The sequence below is a fragment of the Herpailurus yagouaroundi genome, unplaced genomic scaffold (genome assembly GCF_014898765.1).
Source record: "Herpailurus yagouaroundi ecotype Mexico unplaced genomic scaffold, PumYag 165, whole genome shotgun sequence".
NCBI lineage: Eukaryota > Metazoa > Chordata > Mammalia > Carnivora > Felidae > Herpailurus > Herpailurus yagouaroundi.
In genome coordinates, this window is record NW_024412406.1 from 24,531,351 (window position 1) to 24,554,607 (window position 23,257).

General features: G+C 39.7%; 1 protein-coding gene across 3 annotated transcripts in view; it reads right to left on the reverse strand.

Moving 5' to 3' along the window:
- Nucleotides 1-23,257, reverse strand: part of SDCBP (syndecan binding protein) — a 34,218-nt gene that overhangs the window by 4,968 nt on the left and 5,993 nt on the right. Inside the window, exons 1-5 of one of the 3 annotated variants that reach the window (XM_040487739.1) lie at nucleotides 15,795-15,819; nucleotides 14,698-14,763; nucleotides 8,570-8,648; nucleotides 7,251-7,360; nucleotides 1,439-1,600 (exon numbers count right to left, since the gene is read on the reverse strand). In XM_040487739.1, the coding sequence (XP_040343673.1) occupies nucleotides 1,439-1,600; nucleotides 7,251-7,360; nucleotides 8,570-8,648; nucleotides 14,698-14,748 (402 nt within the window). In that variant the 5' untranslated portion in view covers nucleotides 14,749-14,763; nucleotides 15,795-15,819. Of the gene's footprint in view, nucleotides 1-1,438; nucleotides 1,601-7,250; nucleotides 7,361-8,569; nucleotides 8,649-14,697; nucleotides 14,764-15,794; nucleotides 15,820-23,257 lie in introns of those variants that run through there. The other 2 variants (XM_040487740.1, XM_040487738.1) reach the window with 2 other exon arrangements.

Sequence of the window (23,257 nt, forward strand, 5' to 3'; positions counted from 1 at the left end):
GTTCAGAGCCTGGAGCCCGCTTCAGGTTCTGTGTCTCCCTCTCTCTCTGCCCCTCCCTCACTCACACTCTCGCTCTGTCTCAGAAATAAAGAAGAGTAAACTTGGCAAAATATGAAAGCATCTACAAAGCTAGACCCTCTCTATACTCTCAGGCTGGGTCAGACAGAATTCCTGTCCCGTATCTTACAGCTTACTTTAGGACAGTACCGAAAACTGGGTGGCCCCCTATGAAATGGTCAGAGCAAGGAGTTTTGGCCAAACGGCGAAATCCTAGGGGCCTATGAAGAGTATCTTGTCTTTTAGGGCAGAGGAAGGAGCAGAGAGCAAATCCCGGCAGAAGGGGCTGCGTACACTACTGAAAAGGAAGGAAAGGCAGCGAAGTCAGGGCTTCCGAGGAAGCGTGGTGACGTGTCCTGCGTAAATTTCAGGTGTGCGAGCTGCTGATGCCCTGAGCCTTCCGGCTAGGCAGGCAGGGTTGGGGCTTCCTGCCAGGATCAGCCTCAGCCATTTACCACAGTGTGCAACACTCATTACCTTTAGCATTTTCTATGTGAAAAGGTGGGACACACTAAGCTAGTAAGACTTCAGACTGATAAGGAATCCGAGGTAATGCCTGAAACCACAAATCGGGGTAAAGACTCAGCATGTCTTTAACAATCCTAAACGCCTCCTCAGAGAGTAACCACCCCATTTAACTTCTTCAGTATGGTGCGGTAAGAAGTAATTACAAAGTAAAATAATGACTGCCCTAATTAGAAAATCACTTTTGCTCAAAAAATGACCTATTAAATTCACACTGAAGGATGGCAATAACAAGCTGCAAACTCACTTCACAAGTTAAATGACCATTATTGGAAAATACACACAAGACCACCAACTCTCACTGGTCAGTCTTTCTTAACATGTACATATGATGCCCTATTTGAAGGTCATAATTTTATCTGTATAAACTATGTTCTACATAGACCGATGAACTTTATTCCAGAAAGGAGACTCAAAAAATAATTCACTTAAGGTAATGAAGTATCAGCTCTGCCTCTGCAGAATAGAGCATCTCCAAGTGGAAAAATTTAAGTTAGTGGACTCAAAATAATCTTGATTATAGATGCAATATAATTAATTAAAACATCTGCACTGTAGGGGCACCTGGGTGGCTCAGCCAGTTAAGTGTCCGACTTTGGCTCAGGTCATGATCTCGCAATTCATCAGTTCGAGCCCCGCATCATGCTCTGTGCTGACGGCTCGGAGCCTGGAGCCTGTTTCAGATTCTGTGTCTCCCTCTCTCTCTGCTCCTCCCCTGCTCATGCTCGCTCTCTCACAAAAATAACAATTAAAAAAAATTTTTTTTAAACATTTGCACTGTAAATTATGCTAATAGTGATCACTTAATATCCCATAAGCTATTTTGACAAACTGAAATATAATTAAAAATACTTACATTATCTATCGATTTAAGCCTGAGCCCAATCTTTCCATCTTGATCCTTACACAAAATGACTTCACGAATCCCTTGCTTAATTTCTGCTCTACGAATTCCAACGTCATTACCAGTTACAGGAGCCACCATATAGTTCATACTGGAAGGTCGTGCTACCAGCTGCTGACAAAAACATATACAACGTGTCAATACTTAGAAACATTCTTCATGAAAATACCTAAAATGACAAGTAACTTGAATATACTCACTTGTGGTTTCCCACAAAGTAATTTGCATACTGTTTCCTTCAAATAAATGGATTTACACAAAAATGTCCCCAGCTTTTATTTACTAATCCTAAAGGAAATTTATTACCACATGTATCACCTCCAAAAGATTCAATGGCTTTCTCTGTCGCCTTCTGAATTCACTGATATCTGCTTCATGTATACTCTGGCTTGTCTTCACTCAAACATATTATCCTTGAGCTTAAAGGCCACATCATACTCTTGGAAACACACATTTTCCAGAGGGTTCTTCTGTATATGGTCTGATGTGTAGCCCCTACTGACCCTTTCAGAGTTTCTATAAAAGGGAGAACCTTCTTACCTCACAGTGCCATTGTAAGGATTAAAACTGCATGTCCCGGAAGTGCTGGCACATGAGACAGGATCATTCTCCTCCTCCACAGTGAACATTTATGGACTAACCAACTGTACGCACAAAGCAGACTGACCGAGAAGAGCTATGCTTGGCATTCATGGCAGGTACCATGTTTCCAGTTTCTCAGTTTTCTCAAGTTTTCTCGACCAAAACTGGTTTTCTAGTTTAAGCGGACCCTTTCTTCAACCAAAAAGATAATGTGGGAAGAGCTTACCAAGCCTTCTTAATTGGAATCTGTCAAAAGAACCTCTGACCTACCTAAGAACTATGAGCTCAGAGCAACAATAACAGGGGAAAAGGAACCTCAACTACGTATTCACAGATTGCAAATTTTTGGTTCAGAATGTGTGGTAATTATGACCGCATATTCCTCAAGCTGAAAGTCTTAACGGGAGTAATGCACACATAAAATTATGCTAGAAATCAGAACACAATGCCAGAAAATATTACTTATGAGATTATACAGGTTCAAAACGAGATGATTACAGCTGTAAGAGACACAGGAAAATCAGGTAATGGGATAGAAACGGAAAAATTGAAGCCAATGAATTATTCAGTTTGGCTGGAATATAGAACAAAGGGGCAAGGGGGCTTTGGAGGGGGTTTTACTTTTGAAATATCTTTATTTTTTCCAGCAAGTATTTTTAAGTACTTGACCTACTAGGTGTTCTTACTTACTATGACCAACACCACATCATCTCTGCGCCCTACCCCCATTCTAAGCAAGCAACCATTTCCGGAGAGGGCTACTACAATAACCTTCTAGACCGTCTTCCTGACTGTCCACAGAGCAAAAACATAAATTAAAAAAAAAAAAAAAAAAAAGGAAACAAGGAAATCCGATTACACCACTCCCACAACTCAGATCCCAATCCCTTACCACGGTCTACAAGGCCACAGACCACCCGGCCCTCACTACCCCTCCAATGCCATCTGCCACCACCACGTCCTACCCTTGCTTCCTCTGGCCGTCACACAAGTCTTGTCAAGTCCACCAAGTTCATTTCTGCCCGAAAGCCTTCAAGTTCTCGGTGTTCTCTTACCAGATATTCACGTGCCTTACTCCCTCATTTCCTTCAGTTCTGTACTCATCGTATGTCAACCCCTCAGAGAGAACACACATGCTCACGACACTGACATATAGCCCTGGCACTTTATTCATTTGGTTCATGTCATAAGCGCTGGCTTATGTGCCTACAATGCGAGTTTCACTGGCGTGTGTGGCGGGCGGGACACTACTGTGGTTCACTATTAGATCTATCACACCTAGCACAGTGCATGGAACATGTGGGTTCTTAAGCTACTGGCTCTCATCTCCCCTCATTTAAGGTGCCAGTGGAAGACAGCACCCTGAAAAGGGTTCTAGCTTCTAGAATATATGCTTGGAATGTGCAACCAAATACATGATGCAGTTTTTTCCAAGGCCAGAATAAAAGATCTGGAAAGCAAGGTGTGGCTGTGGGAATAGTTCCTCTCACTGTCATATCTAAACACACACAAAAGTTTTGCATCCCGCCCCCCGTACCCCCATACCGAGCTCTACAGTGTGAAGGTCTTATTTACGAAGGAGGCATGCCTCTACCTGGGAGCACAACACTGTCTCCTCTGAATCAGAAGAACATCACCTAACCATTGTTTTGGACCTCATATGCCACTGAACAAAGGCAAGAGGAGGTTACTAAATTGGCTAGTGTGATTAATTCTGGTTACCAAGTGAAATTGGGTTGCTGCTTGATAATGGGTTCTAGACTATGTTTGGAATCCAGAAAGTTCTCTGAGATGCGTCTTAGGTCTTCCATGTCCAACAGTAAAATTAATAGAAAAATACACTTCAGCTTGTAGTCGTGATGGAGCCAGAATTATCCTCCTGCGATAAATAACCAGAAAACTGGAAAGACAGGAGGCAACAATTTTTGGACAGTAATCCCTGAAAGATGGGAAACACATGAGGTGAGCCCCGTCATCACCTGGCTTTCTGCCCAGACCACTATCTGGACTGGAACACAGAAGTACAAGTCGCAAGCAGAGCACTGTGCTCTTGTTAGCTGAAAAGACAAAAACCAGGAAGGCAGAAGCAGCTAGAAAGACTGCTAGAACTTATAGGGCTGAGTACCAAAAAGGAGGGAGCTACACAGAGAAAAAGCTCCAGAAAGCTCTACAGGCTCCAAAGGCCAGGCAAAGAACATGCAGGGAGCTGTAAGCTGAGGCTTCCCGCAGATCCCACACGACTGGGAGACATCCAGGGTCCTACCAGCAAGTGTGGTGTGCTCATTAAATACCCAGGACCTTCAGCAGAGAACCTGAGGGGACACACATGTTGAGTAATGGGGCCACAACAACCCTACAATAAAATAAAGGCTGCCCCTGGGGAGCCCGGGTGGCTCAGTTGGTTGAGCGTCCGGCTTCGGCTCAGGTCATGATCTCGCAGCTCATGAGCCCCGCGTCGGGCTCTGTGCTGACAGCTCGGAGCCTGGAGCCTGCTTTGTACTCTGTGCCTCCCTCTCTCTCTGCTCCAACCCATTCGCATTCTCTCTCTCTCTCAAAAATAAACATTAAAAAATAAAAATTAAAAATAAATAAATAAAGGCTGCCTCAGACCTACCCTAGCAATGTGTAAAATCAAGCGTCTGAATGACCAAGCTGATGCACATGTAACTGACTTAACTGCTTGCCAGAATAAGTGCCGACACTCGTTCTAGAAGGTGCAACACGATTCAGCACCGAAAGACGTAAATTTCACAATATTCAGTTCGGATTTTAAAAAAACAGGTGGCCTGCGAACAAGGAGGAAAATGTAACCCACGATTAGGGGCAAGGGCAGTTAATTGAAACTCAGAAATAATAAGTCATAAAATTAGCACACTGGGATTTTAAAATAGCTACTATGATTATGCTCAGTACACTCGAGGACTCAAAACCAGCTGGACCATCTAGAGAAGAAAAATACAGTATGTGAAATGAAAAATTCACTACATGGCAAAGGTTAGTAGAAATCTCCAGCAACAAAATAAAACAAAAGAGAAAGCAAGATGCTTAACAATCCCAGGGATTCAGGGCACTTGGGTGGCTCAGTTGGTTAAGCATCTGACTCTTGGTTTCGGCTCAGGTCATGATCTCACAGTTCGTGGGATCGAGTCCAGTGTCCAGTCTGTGCTGACAGCACGGACCCTGCTTGGGATTCTCACTCTCCCTCTCTCTCTCCCCCCCTCCCCTGCTTGCACTCTCTCAAAATAAACAAAAAAAAAAAAAAAAAAAAAAAAAGGAACCCCAGAGAATCAGACACTTCAAAAATGGTTTAGGTCACCCCAGTAGGTATTAAGAAAAGACCAGCTCAAGGCAGAGGGGGTAAAGAATGTGTAGCAGTCAAAGGGAGTCATAATACCAACTACAGCATCACGATCAGTCACCAAAATAATCACAGTAGCCATGACTAGCTTCTGTGATTGTACCTGTACGTACACCTTCTGTAAATACAGCAATTAATCTTTTTGTTTCCCCCTACTTCCTTTACCCAAAATACCTGAATTTTTTATAGCAGTGAACTTGATACCTTTGTCTTTAGCTTACAAATATTCAGCTGGGAACATGAGTAGTGAGGAGTAATTGATATTGCACGGTCACTGGTACCACAGGCCGCTGCCCAGACATGGCTATGATAACTGGCACTGTCCCATTCTGGGGAAAGGGCAAGAGTAACGCCGTGACATCAGTGGTGACTGACTTGGCTTATACGCCCCGGATTCAGAATGACTTTTCTGTTTCTAAAGGTTGTAAGCAAACAAAGAAAACCACAAGAGCATGCGACAGGAACCCCATGTGCCCAGCAAAGCCTAAAACGCTTACCGTGAGGGCCTCCCGTAACAGAAAGCAGACTGAACCTGGGTTTTACCAAGAATTACATCCTTTAAAAGGCACCTGCGAAGTAACTGCTGCCCCAGGAAATTAAAATCCTCGGAGAAGCGTGTGCACACACTGAGGAGTCAGAGGAGGAGGCAGTGCCAGCTCTTAAGCCACCCTCCTAGGCTCTATCTGGCGACACTGGGGCTTCCACGTGCAGACTGCGTGCGTGTTCCTGGGTCAGGGGCTTCTCGTCAGCACCCACCACAGGAGGCCGGAAGGCTAGCGGAGGACGAGTGCCTTGTTCCCTCCCCTCTGTTTCCTGTTCCTGTCGGCACGGCCTGGGCCTCACCCTTCATCTTGGGGGCAGGAGTTGATTCCGTTCTCCAGCTTTTACTGCCACTCCCAGAACCGGCCTCGCCACACCCTCTCCGAGGTGCCGGTGCTAACAGCGGTGTCCTCTCCTGCCAGGTCTGAGGCCCAGCTCCAAGGGGCCCTTCCTCCCAAGCTCGCGGGCTCTGCGAACCCCGAACCCTTCCCCGCGCCACCCCAGTGCTAGGAGCAGCAGCTACTTCCTGCAATTACATCTCTGTTCCACGTCCGCGTTTTCAAGTCTTCAACTTTTCTAATTTCTTCTGCTGTCTACCAAATGGGCTCTGACTGATCCAGGCAAGTTTTCAATAAATATTTGGTAAACAGATAAATGCCAGGTACCGTATTAAGTACTGGACTTATGGCAACAAGATAGACATGGACCCTGTCTTTGTGATGTAATTATAATAAGTGCTATAAAGGGCTATGGCCTTACAGCAAAGACCTTAATAAGAGGCTGTGAGATGCATCAGATTTAAGCCTAGAATCTGGGGTCTTATTACAGGGAGCTTTAGACTTCGGAGTGCTAGAAGATTGTGACCAAAGAGATATGACAGACCTGTACTTCAGAAGGATGAATCCAGCAGCAGCTTAGTACTGTTTGATATAAGCAGTCACTCGAGGGAATTGAAGAGGTTAGAAGTAGCCTGAGTAGGGTTATAGCGGCACTGGAATGACTAAAGGGAATACCAAAATCACAGTGAAGACAAAATCACCAGGTCTTCGTAACTGACTAAATGCAGAAGACTAAGGAGAAGGAACTAGTCAGCGGCGTCTGAATCTTTCACTCCTAAGAAACTAGAAAAGTGGTAAAAGGATGAAAGCAGATCATTTACGAAGTGAGATCCAGAAGGCAATCTAAAATTAGAGAAGTTACAGATCTGTGAGTTGGCCGTAAGACATTTTATCTATGTCTAAAATATGATTTTATACAATTCAAAATTAATTACACTATACGTACCCCCTGAACTGATGCTCCAGGGACCAAGGCCATATTTGCACGGACTTCTTCTTCATTTAAACTCAGCCCCATGTACTGAGAGAGCTCCGGATACAGTTTAGGATAGAGATCTAACATAAATGAATGCATAAAGAAAAAAAGCACAGGAATGTTTAAAATGAAAACTGTTGTTATGGGCTTCTACTTGTGTTTAAAAACTACATTTAATTTAGAAAATCTAGAATGAATTTAAATTAGCAATTTGGAAAATCGTCTCCTTGTCTCTGTAATGACAATTAGAAATGGGAGATACAGAAAAAGTTTAAGGTGAAAGTCATAAAGTATAAAGACATTTGAACTGAAATAACCTCAGATTTCTAAATAGTGAAGAGTACAAATAATTTTTCCAAATAAATTATCTTGCCTTTTTTTCTTGAAATAAACCTATTTCTCAATTTTGTAAGCATAGCACTGATCTCCACCTCAGAACTGACTAAAATGTTTATTGTCAAGCCAGCTACTTTACAACTCATTTAATAAACACAGCTTTGAAATGATTCTTCTGAACTAAAATAAAAAAATAAATCAAACCTTAAAAACGTATTTAGTGTCAGAGCATTTAAAAAACATTAACCACATTCCAACGAAATCTTAGAAACAATATATTTAAATATCAGCAGTATTTAACTTAGTAGCAAAGTTAGGTGCTATTTCCTTAAGTTCCTTTTTACATGACTTGTGACTTAAAATGAATCTTCTAGAACAAACAATGTTATAAGTAGTTATAAGATGACTGGCTACAAAAATCTATTTAATACTCCTTTTTTATTTTAAGTCATACTAATTAGGGGCTCTGGTCTAAACCTCTCTAAACAAAGAAGGAAAAGGAATCAAAGAGAAGTATATACGGAGACCTAGTAGAGGTTCCAGAACTTGGGACGCTCCCCCAAACGGAGGTGGTTGGAAATTTCAAACCCTACCCTCACCTCACAAAGGTGGAGGACAGTTCACAAAGTTCAAGAGCAGTAGCATGGGACACACAGTGCACATATACGTTTTTTTCATAATGAAGCAGTCATAAATTAGGGGTTTATGGGGCTGAGATTTAACTTAATCCACTTAAGTTTGATTAAATTATAAGACCTATCTTCATAGTCATAGTTCATTCTTTTGATTAAAGGATTCTATTTTGAAGTAAACATTTTTTTCCTACTATTACTGGAACTTGAACCACGTATTATGCTACAGGTTAAAAAAATTCTTTTGGATTCCCTATTTCAGTAAAAGAAAGCTTAAACATATTTCTGTTCAAGAAGAATGAACCCAAAATATAAACCTACTTCCATCTTGAGAAATGGGAGCTGAAGCCTCAGACAAAATTGCTGGGTTGGCAGGGTTGGCAGAAAAGGCAGTTTGAGCCTGAAAAAGAAAAGAAGATTCTTACAACGCTACATATACACTTACTTAAAATTCTTCCATAATTTATAAGTTAAATTTAGTACTTCCAAAAAAACTAAAACATTTTAAGTCTTATTCAATAAAGTTTAATTTCAAATCCTTCAGCAATGTATTTTTCAAAGAAAATCTGCAAATCGAAAATACACTTTATATTCTGAATATTTTAACATTTACCATATACCACATGTGGGGCTCGAACGCTCGAGCCATGAGATTATAACTTCAGCTGAAGCTGGACGCTTAACCCAGGTGCCCCTAAACTGCATTATTTAATCCACATATTTATTTAATACACATATTTCCAATTTAATCCACATATTTATTTAATCCAGCCAAAAAGAATGAAATCTTGCCATTTGCAACAATGTGGATGGAACCAGAGTTAAAGTGTATTATGCTAAGTGAAATTAGAGAAAGACAAATATGACTTCACTCATACTTGGAATTTAGGATACAAAACAGATGAACATGAGGGAAGGGAAGCAAAAATAATATAAAAACAGGGAGGGTGACAAAACATAAGAGACTCTTAAAATACAGAGAACAAACAAGGTTGCTGGGAGGGGTTTTCGGTGGGGGGACGGGCTAAATGAGCAAGGGGCATCGAGGAGGGCACTCGTTGGGATGAGCCCTGGGTGTTATACGTAGAGACGAATCACTGGATTCTACTTCTGAAATCATCGTGGCACTATATGTTAACTAACTTGGATGTACGTTAAAATAAATACATAAATTAAAAAAAAAGAGAGGTGGGCCATACAACTTTACAATATTGTCTCTAAATGATACATGGTGATTTCAGAAAATCGATCCGTATCAGAAAAAGGATTTCATCTTGGAATACTTAATGTGACATGCACCGTGAGGCAGCCTGAGAGGAGTTCCTGGCATATTTCAGTAAGAGTAGCATGTTGACAAATACATGCATTGCGAAATGACTTTGACAAATTTGTTTAAAAGTTATACGTTATTTTAATCATTATTCTTTTACACCCATGATAAAGTATGCACTTTGCTTACTCTGTAATAATTTTGTATTTAGTACAGTGTATCCCTCTGCTTACAGCTGATAAAACGAAGATGATTTCAGCGGGATATGCTAAAACGGCAAAATATTAGCAACTTAAAAGTATTTAAATTTTTAGGTGTTTTTCTGATACGTGACTTTTTATATGAATCTGGTTGAGCTTTTTTCCTTCTACAAGTATTTGTAGAGTAGTGAGTAAAAGAGTAATGAAAAGTGTAAATGTCTGTGCTGGCAGCTCAGAGCCTGGAGCCTGCTTCCGATTCTGTGTCTCGCTCTCTCTGATCCTCTCCCGCTCATGCTCTCTAAAATGAACGTTAAAAAAATAATGAAGTGTTATACCTATTCCTGAAATTAGTGCCAAGAGTAGTCCCAAAGAGGCTTGGAGTGATGGAAGCTTAATTTAAATAAGCACAGCCTATAAAAGCATTGGAGGGTACTTCATTCATTTGGGTTGTAAATATTTTGATATGCTTGTTATTGCATACTTTAGTATTGATTGTCACATTCTAAACTAAAATAAAATGCAATGAAAATCTCTATAATTTTATATAATAGTCCACAAACTCAGTGTATGTTGAATTTTCAAAGTTCTTTCAGCAGCTATCAGCTAAAATGAGCTAGGAGCCAGTGGATTACTTCTTGGATAACCTCTAAGGAAAAAAAAAAAAAATACTGTTCGGCACTCGAAGGAAATGAACTATCAAGCCATGAAAAGGCATAGAGGAAACTTAAATGCATACTACTAAGTGAAAGAAACCAACCTGAGAAGTCTGAAAACAGTATGATTTCAACTATATGACATTTTGGAGAAGGCAAACTATGGAGGCAGTAAAAAGATCAGCAGCTGCCAGGGTAAGTGGGGAGGAAGAGAGAAATAGGTAAAAATTTTTAGGGCCATATTTTGCAATACAGAATTCTGTGTAACACTAGATTCTGTACAATACCATGGTGGCTATTGTCATTACACATTTGTCAAAACACCACCAAGTACGTAACACCAAGAGTGAACCCTAACGGAAACAAACTATGGACTTTGAGTGGTAATGTGTCCGTGTCCGCTAATCACTTACGACAAACATACCAATCAAATGAGGATACTGATAGTGGGGGCGGATGTGCTCTATGTATGTGTTGAAGGGAGGGGTGGTTAATTACAGGTTAACCCTCTGTAACCTTCCATTCTATTTTGCTGTGAACCTAAAACTGTTCTAAAAATAGAACGTCATAATTTAAAAAAAAAATTTAATGTTTATTTATTTTTGAAGGAGAGAGAGAGAGACAGAGCATGCACGGGGGAAGGGCAGAGAGAGAGAGGGAGACACAGAATCCGAAGCCGGCTCCGGGCTCTCGAGCTGTCGGCACAGAGCCTGACGCGGGGCTCGAACTCACTAGCCAGGAGATCATGACCTGATCCCAAAGTCAGACACATAACTGACCGAGCCACCCAGGCACCCCTATTTTTTAAAAATTATTCCTTCTCATGATCTCATGAGTCTGTTTCAGGCTCCGTGCTGAGTGTGGAGCTTGCCTGGGATCCTCTCTCCCTCTCTCTGCCACTCCCCGACTCTCAAATAAACTTTTAAAAACTGTTTTTTTAATGTTTAAAAAATTGTTCCTTTTTACGTCGGGTATATTTTTATTTTTCTGTTCTTGTACTCATTGCTTCTGTTCTTATCCAAGAAATACTGAAGTGAGACTATACAGAGAAAGCTCTCTGCTAATAGGTACATATTTAATTACCATATAATCTGCAGTAAAGATAAAACACAAGAAAGAAGGTACATCAAGGACTTAAAGACTATACACCATTAAAATGTAGCAAACTATTTCACACTTACTGGAATCTCAAACTACTAAAAAAAAAAAAAAAAAAAAAAAAAAAAAGGAGTGGGATCCCCAAGGAGTCCCTTCCAGGGCATGCACGTGGAGACACTCGCGTCAACCTCATAATGGAGAGAGATTCAGGGATTGTATGATGCTAAGAGCAACAGCCTAATGGCTTTTGTAAAATAGTTTACACAATATGAACTGCCAGTTTGCTGCTGCAATTTAGCTTTGCCGTGGTGTAGAAGGTCAGAAGATTAGAAAATAAACGCTGCTTCTGCAGGGGCATCTCAAGCACAAAAATAAACCTATCTCTATCTTAGAAAATGAAACAAGAAAGACCAGCCCAGGACTACAGTGACTAAGGCAGGACTATTTTTAAATACAGAAAGAATCAAAAGCCAAGTTTCCCCCTCCTTAACTCATGGTTGTATTTCTAAGCAGCTAGCTTCCTGCTCAGAACATTAAAAGGTCTTCTAATGGAAATACCCATATAATTTGCTTCTCCTTAAAGAGGTCAGTGTGATGCGTTCGTAGCCCTCTTTATTTTCCAATCAAACATTTATAAATATCAACTTTCCTTTTTCTGTTTTTCAAAAATCAAAAACTTCTGTTCAAAGGCAACTCTGGTTAGAGTTCAATTCTATAAAAACTAACAGAAAACGATGAAAACAGATTAGTCATTCCTTCAGATCCATCTGCAAATCCTTATTGACGTCTTATTAATGGCTTGTTATTCGTGAAGGCTAAATATTTCCGACACAAGCTTTTTAAAAACAACGTATGCTTGTTCAGATGAATTTTGCAGAAATAAAACTATATAAGAAAAATGCTGACAAAATACTGAAGAGAGAAGGGATAGAGCATTACATGACTGAACAAACCTCTTAAAATTGAAGCATCAAAGCCTTTAGCAGCTGAACAGATTTCAGACACTTTTACCAACCGTATTTTAATATCCTCAGTGGATTTATAATGGAAAATAAATACTCATGATGTCCACCCATATTTACCCAATCATTGCTATAAGGTAATAATTTCAGCCATACAACTGCTACTGTTATTGCTGGGAGTTTTTCACCCTAGAAAGGCCAACATTTTGCCCAAAAAAACTTACATACTTGAGGTTGCTTAAGACTTCTTGCAGGCTTAGAATAAGCTTTTTAATTTTTTTTAATGTTTATTTATTTTTGAGACAGAGAGAGACAGAGCACGAATGGGGGAGGGGTAGAGAGAGAGGGAGACATAGAATCGGAAGCAGGCTCCAGGCTCTGAGCCACCCAGGCGCCCCAATTTTTGAGAGAGAGACAGAGCATGAGCAGGGGTGGGGCAGAGAGAGAGAGAGAGAGAGAGAGAGAGAGAGAGAGAGAGAGAGACAGAATCGGAAGCAGGCTCCAGGCTCTGAGCCATCAGCCCAGAGCCCGACGCGGGGCTCGAACCCACGGACCGTGAGATCGTGACCTGAACCGAAGTTGGACGCTCAACCGACTGAGCCACCCAGGTGCCCCAATTTTTGAGAGAGACAGAGCATGAGCAGGGGTGGGGCAGAGAGAGAGAGAGAGAGACAGAGAGAGAGACAGACAGACAGACAGACAGACAGAATCGGAAGCAGGCTCCAGGCTCTGAGCCATCAGCCCAGAGCCCGACGCGGGGCTCGAACCCACGGACCGTGAGATCGTGACCTGAACCGAAGTCGGACACTCAACCGACTGAGCCACCCAGGCGCCCCAATTTTTGAGAGAGACAGAGCATGAGCAGGGGTGGGGCAGAGAGAGAGAGAGAGAGAGAGAGAGAGAGAGAGAGAGAGAGAAAGGGAGACACAGAATCCAAAGCAGGCTCCAGGCTCTGAGCTGAGAGCACACAGCCCAATGTGGGGCTTGAACTCACGAACTGCAAGATCACAACCTGAGGAAGTCGGACACTCAATGGACTGAGACCCAGGTGCCCCTATAATAAACTTTTTATGTCTGTTAAATAATTACTAAGAAGTAAATCTTACTTGGAGTAAACAAGGATCTTCAGGATAAGAAGCTTTGAAGTAATTAACAACTCAGAAAGAATCTCATCGCATTTATCATTTTAAAAAGGTTTTAGGACTAATGAAGGAAATCACGGAATTTCATTACCTTATCAAATTCAAAGAATAAACAAGAGCTAAAAAAAAATGAGCTTATTTATAAGATCAAGTTTAATGTAAACTGGAAAAAAGGATAGGTTCGTTAAATACTACAAATTATCCCAGTTAAAAAGAATAAAAACTCACAAAAACAGCAAGAATTGACCCCTATTTCCAACTTTCTTAAGCAGAAGACTCAGTCTTCATTCAAAAACTAAATTTTCTTTTAAGTTTATTTATGTATCTAGAGAGAGAGGAAGAGCATACACAGGGAGGGGGAAAAAGAAAGAGAGGGAGAGAAAATCCCAAGCAGGCTCTGCACTGTCAGCCCAGAGTAGGGCTGGACCTCATGTCCAGAGACCACATGTCCATGTGAGATCATGACCTGAGCCAAATCCAGAGTTGGATGCTTGCTTAACTGACTGGGCCACCCAGGTGCCTGCCCCAGAAGCATCTGTCTTCAAAACTAATACTCACATGAAGTACTACAAAAAACATTTGACTTAATGAAATACACTTAGAGGACAAACACGTGAAATGTCTGCCACTTATACCTAAAAGGAAGTAAAACCCTTCACTTTCATTGTGCTTTTACGCTACTTCTAAAAGCATTCACCATTTCTGTAATTTTTAACTTCGAAGAAAAGGCAAAGACTCATTTTAAAAATCAGTCATACCTGAAGATCCAAGGGAACAATGTACTAATTTTAAACAAAACTATGAACCGCCTAAGGAGTTGAAGTGTATTTTACCAACTTAAATATATAGTATTTAAATTTTGGTCTTAAAAATCAACCTATCTTTAAAGAGCTTTAAGTCCAGTTTTAAAGAAATAATACCCCATGCCCATTAACTCACAGTGAAATAAAAAAGATTGGTAGCTTTTCTGTAACTTTTTAGTCTGCAATTAATAAACTGAAAAAAGTTGAACTGTAAAAATGAATGCATCTGCTATTTAAGTTTCTTCCTTCACTTCACCTATAACTAGAACATTATGACATTACATATATATTTTTTAAAGTGCACAAACAGCTTAAACATACCTGAATAACTTTGTCTACCTTCAGGTCTTCAAGAGATGGGTACAGAGACATTTTCGCAGGATTTTTCTAAAGAAAAAACAAAAATAAATTTCTTTAATTCAAATTTCATTGAAATTTAAATAATATGCATAGCCAGCAACATATAAACCAGCAGTACATGTGAACATGTGTAAATTTTTAACACGGTAAGAAACATCTGAACTGTAAGACACATGGAAAAATATGAACATCTAGCCTACACTAAAAACTGATTACTGGTTAGCAAACTATTTCTCCTTCCCTTACTACTACCACCAAACTGTATCCACTGCAGATTTTAAATTTCCCTTCAAGGAAAAGTCCACTTCAAAAGTTTAGAAAGTCAAAGAGTACAGTTATGTGACTTACCTAGTGTGCACACGCACTTGGCAGATGTGCAATGATCATATCCTAACAAAACCCTAAAAGAGTTCCTATGCAGTATCTACAGAATCTCTATCACTAGGAAACAGACACACACACACACACACACACACACACACACACACACGTAGTTAGAAGAAACAATAGACAGCAATTATTAACAATAGTTTTATCTTCAGGACACACGAATGATGCAGATATTAAGGGACTAAGGAATAAGAGAAATTTTTACATTAAAAAAAATTTTTTTTAATGTTTATTTATTTGCAAGACAGAACATGACCAGGGGAGGGTCAGAGAGAGAGGGAGACACAGAATCCGAAGCAGGCTCCAGGCTCTGAGCTGTCAGCACAGAACCCGATACAGGGCTCGAACTCATGAATCATGAGATCATGACCTGAGTTTAACTCGGATGCTTAACCGACTGAGCCACTAAGGAGCCCAAAGAAATTTTTACATTTTAGACATTTCTATACTGTTCAATGTTTTTTAGTGACCATGAGTTGTTTTTTCTAGTAATTTAAAACAAAGTTCTTTAGAAGTATTACAAAGATATGTACTTTAAAATTTTGTTTGGCTATTTTGAAATAGATATCTGGTACCTTCTTTAAAGCCAACCAAACAGAACATATCCCAAACTGGCATAGGGTAGGCAGGACAGAGATTCTGGAACTAGCTATCAATTTATTACCTACCTCCCCTCTCCAAATCCAGGCATTCCTCTAGGCTCTGCGATATGGAGACGGGCCCCTTGAACACTGCTCTGTGACCAGCAGCACCAGGTTAAGCTCCGTCAGTGCAGGGAGCTGGAGATCCGCTGGAGGAGAGAGGGTTTTCGCCTCCAGGGTCCAGGACACCACTCTGGCCAGGCCCTCGCCGTACCTGCTTCTCTAGCACCTTGCTCCCGCCAGGGAGCGGCTTCTTTAGCACCCGAGGCCCACAGCGCACAGAAGCGCCTCGGACCCGGCACCGCGCCGAGCAGCTTCCTGCTTGCTGCCACCCGCGAGGCACCTCCCCATGAGTAGCTCTCCCTAACACCGCCTCGTGTGCAGCAAGTCCCCAGAGACAGCACCATCCTGGCCTCCACCAGCACCCCAGAGGGAGAACGGCCAGGAGGGTTGCTTTTGAGACGCCGACTTCACCCTCCACTGAGCAAGGCCCGCACTCCCCAAGGCCCGGGTCTCAGACGCAGGAAGAGGGAGCCTCTGGGGGCGCTCCAGCTCAGCCCTGGGGGTAGTAGGTACCTACTAAATCTGCTCTTCCTGTATTCATTAAAGTCATTAAAGTTGTCTTTACTTTTGGCTAACCAATTCTTGTCCCTTTAATCATGTTATAGTTAATAATTCCGTCCATTCAACTTTCACCGTTTAAATTGCTGTATCGCTTCCATTTCTTGACTGGATGCCGAACCACCGTACTTTTTAAAAAATTCATATCCCTCACATACCAAAAAATTCACTTTTAAAAGATGCAATTCTACAGTTTTAATATGTCTACAGTTGTGCAACCCTCCCTACCATCTAATATTAGAATATTTCCAGCACCTCAAAATGAAATGACACGCCTATCTATTCTCCCCTCCCTCCAGCTCTAGACAATTAAGAATCTACTTTTTGCTTCTTGATTTGCCTATTCTGGATATTTAATTTAGAATCACAAAACATGTTGACTCTTGTATTTCTTTCTTTTGCACTTAGTATAATGCTTTCCAAGTTTCTCATGCTGTAGCATGGACCAACACTTCACTCCTTTTTATGACTACATAATATTCCATTGTAGAGAGACACTGCATTTGGGGTATCCATTGCATCACTCGATGATATTTTGGGTTTTTACACTTTTTGACTATTGTGAATAATGCTGCTAATGATGCTAATGAACATTCACATCCAAATTTTTGCGTAAACATGTATGTTTAATTCTCTTGTCACGCAGGTAAGAGTAGAACTGCTGAGTCACGTGGTAACTTGATGTTTAACTTTTTGAAGAACTGTCGAACTGGTTTCCAAAGTGACTGCATCATCATACTCTGGCTTTTCAGATCGCATAAATCTTTTGCTTTTTACCAAAGTGCATCACTTGACATTCCCACCAGTAACAAATAGCAGAGGGTCCCAATTTCCCCGTATCTTCGCCAATACTTACTATTGTCTTTTTGACTACAGACACCCTAGCATACGTGAAGCTGCACCCCATGCAGTTTTGACTTGTATTTCGCTATGACTAATAATGTTCTGCATCTTTTCATTTGGTTATTGGCCATTTGTATATCTTAGGGAAAATGCCAATTCAAATCCTTTGACCACTTTATTACTTTCTTTCCTCTCTCTTTTTTTTTTTTTTTTTTTTTTGCCTAATTCTCCTGGGATAGGGCCTCCAATAAAATGCCAAATAAAAATGGCCTGATAGTTTTTAAGGGGAAAATAGGGCTTAGGTTTATGAATAAAATAGAAATTTATGTGAAAGCACAATTTAAAAAAATGACTTAATTCTATTAATCCAGGGGGCGGGGGAAATGGGAGTACCTTTCCTGTGTCTCAAAAAATCATTTCTCTAACAGCTTCCCCCTTAAACACATTTTATTTACCTTTCCAACCATTTTATCAACCTCATAACATCATTTGAAATTCACTGGAACAAATGTTGACTTTGAATCTAGCACTATTTCTATTTTTGGTTTCTACTTCCAGTTTTGCCACTGGCCACCCACAAGATCCCCTCTTCCTCAGGAAAAATGAATTGGATGAGTGGTAAGTTTCAAAACTCAGTGAATTTTCTCAGAGATTTTCCTCATAGAAGCTTTCCCTCCAATAAATATTAACTGAAGTTGTCTGAACAACTCTAAGGCTGCTCATTCCCCAGAAGTGACTTCACACTCATACAAATACTCAAATTCAATCCCCGAAAAAATAAATGGCTTTTCAGACATTTTTTAAATATCAAGTATCACCCCAACCGATGCTTTTTTAAAAATTTACTTTCAGGTTTGCTCTAAGTATGCTGACCTTAATTAACTCTCACCACTCTTCTAAAATACAAAGGATTCCTTAATGATTTTCCTTCACAAACTATTGTTGTGGCCTCATTTCACATCATTTCCTTTAAGCATTACAACATTCCAGCCACAAACTACTTGCTATTTCCCAGCCAGGTCTAGCGCTTCTGTGTCTCCAGATCTTTGCAAAAGCTGCTTCCTCTTCCCAGAATGTCCTTCCAGGACTTCTCCATCAAAATCCCAGTCAAGAGCCACTTTTGTGAGGACACCACTGATGACCTCAGTCTGACACCGTTTCTCTCAAGTCACCAGCATCATTCTGCCTTACGTTATATAGCTAGTTTACGTTTATCTCTGTTCTTGAGGTCAAGGCCTTTGATTTCTTATTTATCTAGCATGATGTCTTGTCCTAAACCAAGTCAAATGTTTATTACATTTTTACTGATACTGTCAATAGCAGTAAATATCTTTCGAACATTTATTGAAAAGTTCAATTTTCTTCGCCTCCAAGTCTACATATTTGAACACAACCCTGTTTAAAGCACTTCCAGGATAATAATAAATTCTTGTATTATTTTTCTGAAAGGCTCTATCAACTTGTATGAGTTAATCTTTGGTCTAATCTTAAGTGCCAACAATAAGTAGTTCTTTCTGAAGAACTACAAAGCTATCTTTGAAAAATCCTTTCAAGTATGGCTGGAATTTCAGAATGACTAATGATGAGATTTAAGGGGATTGTGAAACTAATTCTATTACATCAGTATGTGAATTCTCATTTCACTTTCTCTTAAAACGCCCCTCACAGACTATCATCGGACTGACTATACAATTTTGTTTCCAGGCCTCCCCTACAGCTGAGAATCAACTGGTGTATATCCTACTCACCCTGACATTAGTAGGCAAAACATCCTGCCATCCACTCTACTCCACCAGTTCAGTACAACATTCCTGACTGTAACAGCTTTCTTTCACTGGTCTAATGCCTGGAAAGAACTGGTGTTCTCCATTTACCCCTACACCAGGTATGGCCCACTCTATGCAACCTCATGGACTCTCAACTTTCTCCATGCATAATGAAAGGCCTCTGCATCCCAGGCCTTAGAAAAGAACCCCCAAATTCGTTTCTACTAAGAGGTTTCTCAGGGCTTGAAATAGTGCCAGGGTTTCTTTAGAATATCTAAAAATAAAAATTACCCAACTACTCTGCCTCAGTATCCAGTTTCCCATTTGACTCTCCATTTCCTCAGGGCAGTGTCAGGGTAACTTCCCCGGAGTCTTTCTATCTGGGTGGCCTAAGGCCTCCATAACTCAAATGCCATATGTGATATTTCAGAACATCTAGAAAACCTCTAGAAAAAAAAATATAGATGTTAAGCTCCTTGACATTCATCTTGATGATGATTTTTTGAATGTAACACCAAAAGCAAAGGCAACAACAGAAAACTAAATAAGTGGGACTAAAACTAAAAACTTCTGCAGAGCAAAGGTAACAATCAACAATCGAAAAGGCAACCCACAAAATGGGAGAAAACACTTTCATGTCATATATTTGAAAAGGAGTTAATGTCCAAAATAAAGAATTCATACAACTTAAGCGTGTGAACGCACAAACACACACACAAACCTCATTTAAAAAAACGGGCAGAGGATCTGAACAAACATTTTCCCAAAGATGACATACAAATGGCCAACAAGTATATGAAAAGATGCTCAACATCATTAACCATCAGGGAACTGCAAATCAAAACTACAATGAGATATCACCTCCACCTGTCAGAACGACTGTAATCAAAATGACAAGAAATAAGTGTTGGTGAAAATCCGGAGAAGGAACCCTTGTGCATCAATGGTGCAAACATAAATTGGTGCAACCACTGTGGGAAACAGCACGGAGGTTTCTCAAAAAATTAAAAACTGAATTACCAAGCAATTCCACCTTTGAGTATATATCTGAACACAAACACCAACGTAAAAAGATATCTGCACCTCCACGTTCAAAGCAACACTATTTAAAATAATCAAGACACAGGGGCGCCTGGGTGGCGCAGTCGGTTAAGCGTCCGACTTCAGCCAGGTCACGATCTCGCGGTCTGGGAGTTTGAGCCCCGCGTCGGGCTCTGGGCTGATGGCTCAGAGCCTGGAGCCTGCTTCCGATTCTGTGTCTCCCTCTCTCTCTCTGCCCCTCCCCCGTTCATGCTCTGTCTCTCTCTGTCCCAAAAATAAATAAACGTTGAAAAATAAAATAAAATAATCAAGACACAGAAGCTACATAAGAGTCCATAAATGGATGAATGGGTAAAGAAAATGTGGTATATATATACAATGGAATATTTTCAGCCATAACAAAGAAGGAAATCTTGTTATTCATGAATAAAGGAATGAACAAAGAAAATATAAGACACACAAACACACACAATGGAATATGTCGCAGCCATAAAAAAATAGGATATCTTGCTATTTGCAACAACATGGACACACCTTACGGGCATTATGCTACGTGAAAAAAGTCAAAGACAATAACCATCTGGTCTTTATTATATGTGGAATCTAAACAACAACAAAAACAAAAACAAACTTGTTGATACAGAGAACAGACTGGTAGTTGCCAGTGGTGGGGGAAGGTAAGGGATGAGCAAAGTGAATGAAGAGAGTCAAAAGGCACAAACTTTCACTTATAAAATAAATCCTGATGATATAATGTACAGGATGATGACTACAGTTAACAATGCTGTACTGTATATCTGAAAGTGCTAAGAGAATGAATCTTAAAAGTTCTCACCACAAGGGAAAAAAACTATGTGTGGTGATGATGTTAACCAGACTTACTGTGATCATTTCACATTATATACAAATATAAAATCATTCTGTTGCACACCTGAAACTAACAATGATATAGGTCTCCTCTGAACTTTAATAAAAGTTTTTAAAAATTAAAAAATATAGTGGGGGGCGGGGGAGCCAAGTCTTAGTCTCAGCTCTGCCACCAACTTAATTTGCTTTCCAGGGTCTCAATTTAATGTATGACATCAACAAAGTATCTTTCCTGTAAGGCAAAAATTTTTAGAACCCATTTGTTTCTTAAATATCTACCACCACAAGGTATATTCCTGGAACTCTTCAACAGCAAAGGGCTTGAATGTTCTAGTCCCATAAGTTATTTTCACAGGAAGTCAGCATATCAAACTATTCTCTTATTTAAACATAGAAGTAGCCTAATTAGCTTACAATTACTGTAAAATAAAATATGGTACAAAACATTTTTAATTAGCACAAGAAACAACAAATGGACATCAGTAAAGGAACCTAAAGTACACTCATAACCCCTTTATCTGCAAGGGACACATTCCAAGACCCCTACTGGATATATGGACTAGTTATAACACTGAACCTAAATACACTATGCTTTTTCCTACACATCTGTATCTACGACAAAGTTGTAAGCATACTAAGAAATTAACAATAATAAAACAATTATAAAAACATACTGCAAAAGTTATATGAATGTGTTCTCGCTCTCTAAATATCCTTTTGTACTATAGTCACCCTTCTTATGATGTTAGGTGATAAAACAGATGAGGTGAGGTGAATGACATAGGCATTGTGACCTAACGTTAGGCTACTACTGACCTTCTGATAATACATCAGAGAAGAATCATCTGCTTCCAGACCACATCTGACCATGCAGATAAAGGGAGACTACTATAGTACCGTAATCTAGATTCCTAGCCCAGAAAATGAAACAGTCAAGTCTGGAGTCAGGTTCAGAAATCTGCCCTCAACACTGTGTACCCATCAGGGGTCCAATGAGTTCCTTTTTTTTTTTTTTTTTTTTGGAGTTCTGTTTAGCTACTTTTATTCTTTCATACAGATCATCCAAAGAACAAAGAGGAAGAAAAATGTTTAAATGTAGTAAAATCACTCTATCTTATAAATTTAATAAGGGCTCAACCGGATTTTTTTTTTTTTTATAAAACTAAGATCTATTATGAGATCTTAGTGAACTTATTTTCCTCTGTCTTTGAAACACCTGTTTCATCAATCTAGGAATTATTTCATCAGAATTCATCAGTTATCCCCAACCATGCTAAAAAACCAAATTAACAAAAAATAAGATCACCTAGAATGATGCAATAGTAAATTAATCACACTCTTTCATCCTTCAGTTTGTACTGGCCAGAGTATTGCATCCTCTTTCAAGAATATATATACTCTTTAGACACCACATTTGTAGCTTATTTTCTAAACAAGCATTCCTTGAACACTTGGAATTTTTCATTTTTCACCCATGATGTAAGAAGAAGGAAACTGAAGGAGGAAGTTATTTATTAGACAAATCAGAAGATAATGCAAAGTGACAAGTAGCTGTACTCTAGGCTCTTATGATAATGAGGAAATTGATTATATAAGCAAATCACAGACTGGGTTTTCAGATGACAATACCCTAACAGAAATTCTTCAAATTTAAGAATCAGTAGGTAAATATGTATCTCTAATAAAAAAATATAACTTTTCACTCAGTTTTACTAAAATATTATCATCTTTTTACTCTTGTATCTGTGAATCAAAATTTACTTGATATGGCTTTTAAATGGCCAAATGAAGGCTGGTGTTTAAACAAAGATGATTGGAAGGAAACTAATGTAGAGAAATTTTTTAAAACTCAGCACATTAATTACCCTAATTGGAGTTTATAATATAAAGTATAAGTGAAAATTCTCTGCAAATATAGAACAAAGATAGTGTTCCCCTCAAAAAGACATTAATATTTGCAAAAGTACTGCATTTTGACAATGCAAATACAAAAATTACCAGATGGTAAAGACAGAATCTATTAGAGATATATTTGAGATCTAGAATCAGTATTGTTTTGACAACAAATATCATGAAGTAATGACAAGCTAGAACATATTAGAGACATATTCAAATGGAAACAATATTTATAAGATAGACACATGCTAATTTCCTTTATTACAATTGATGAGCAATTAGTTGTACACAAAAAGATGTTGCCCATTTCAGCCACATACGCTTTCAAATCCAGGAAATGTTACTTATTTCTTTTTTTTAATTTTTTTTTCCTGCTCTCTGTGTTATTTATTGTCTGCTACACATATTCTCAGGTTTGGTTTTTTTTTAATGTTTGTTTATTTTGGGGAGAGGGAG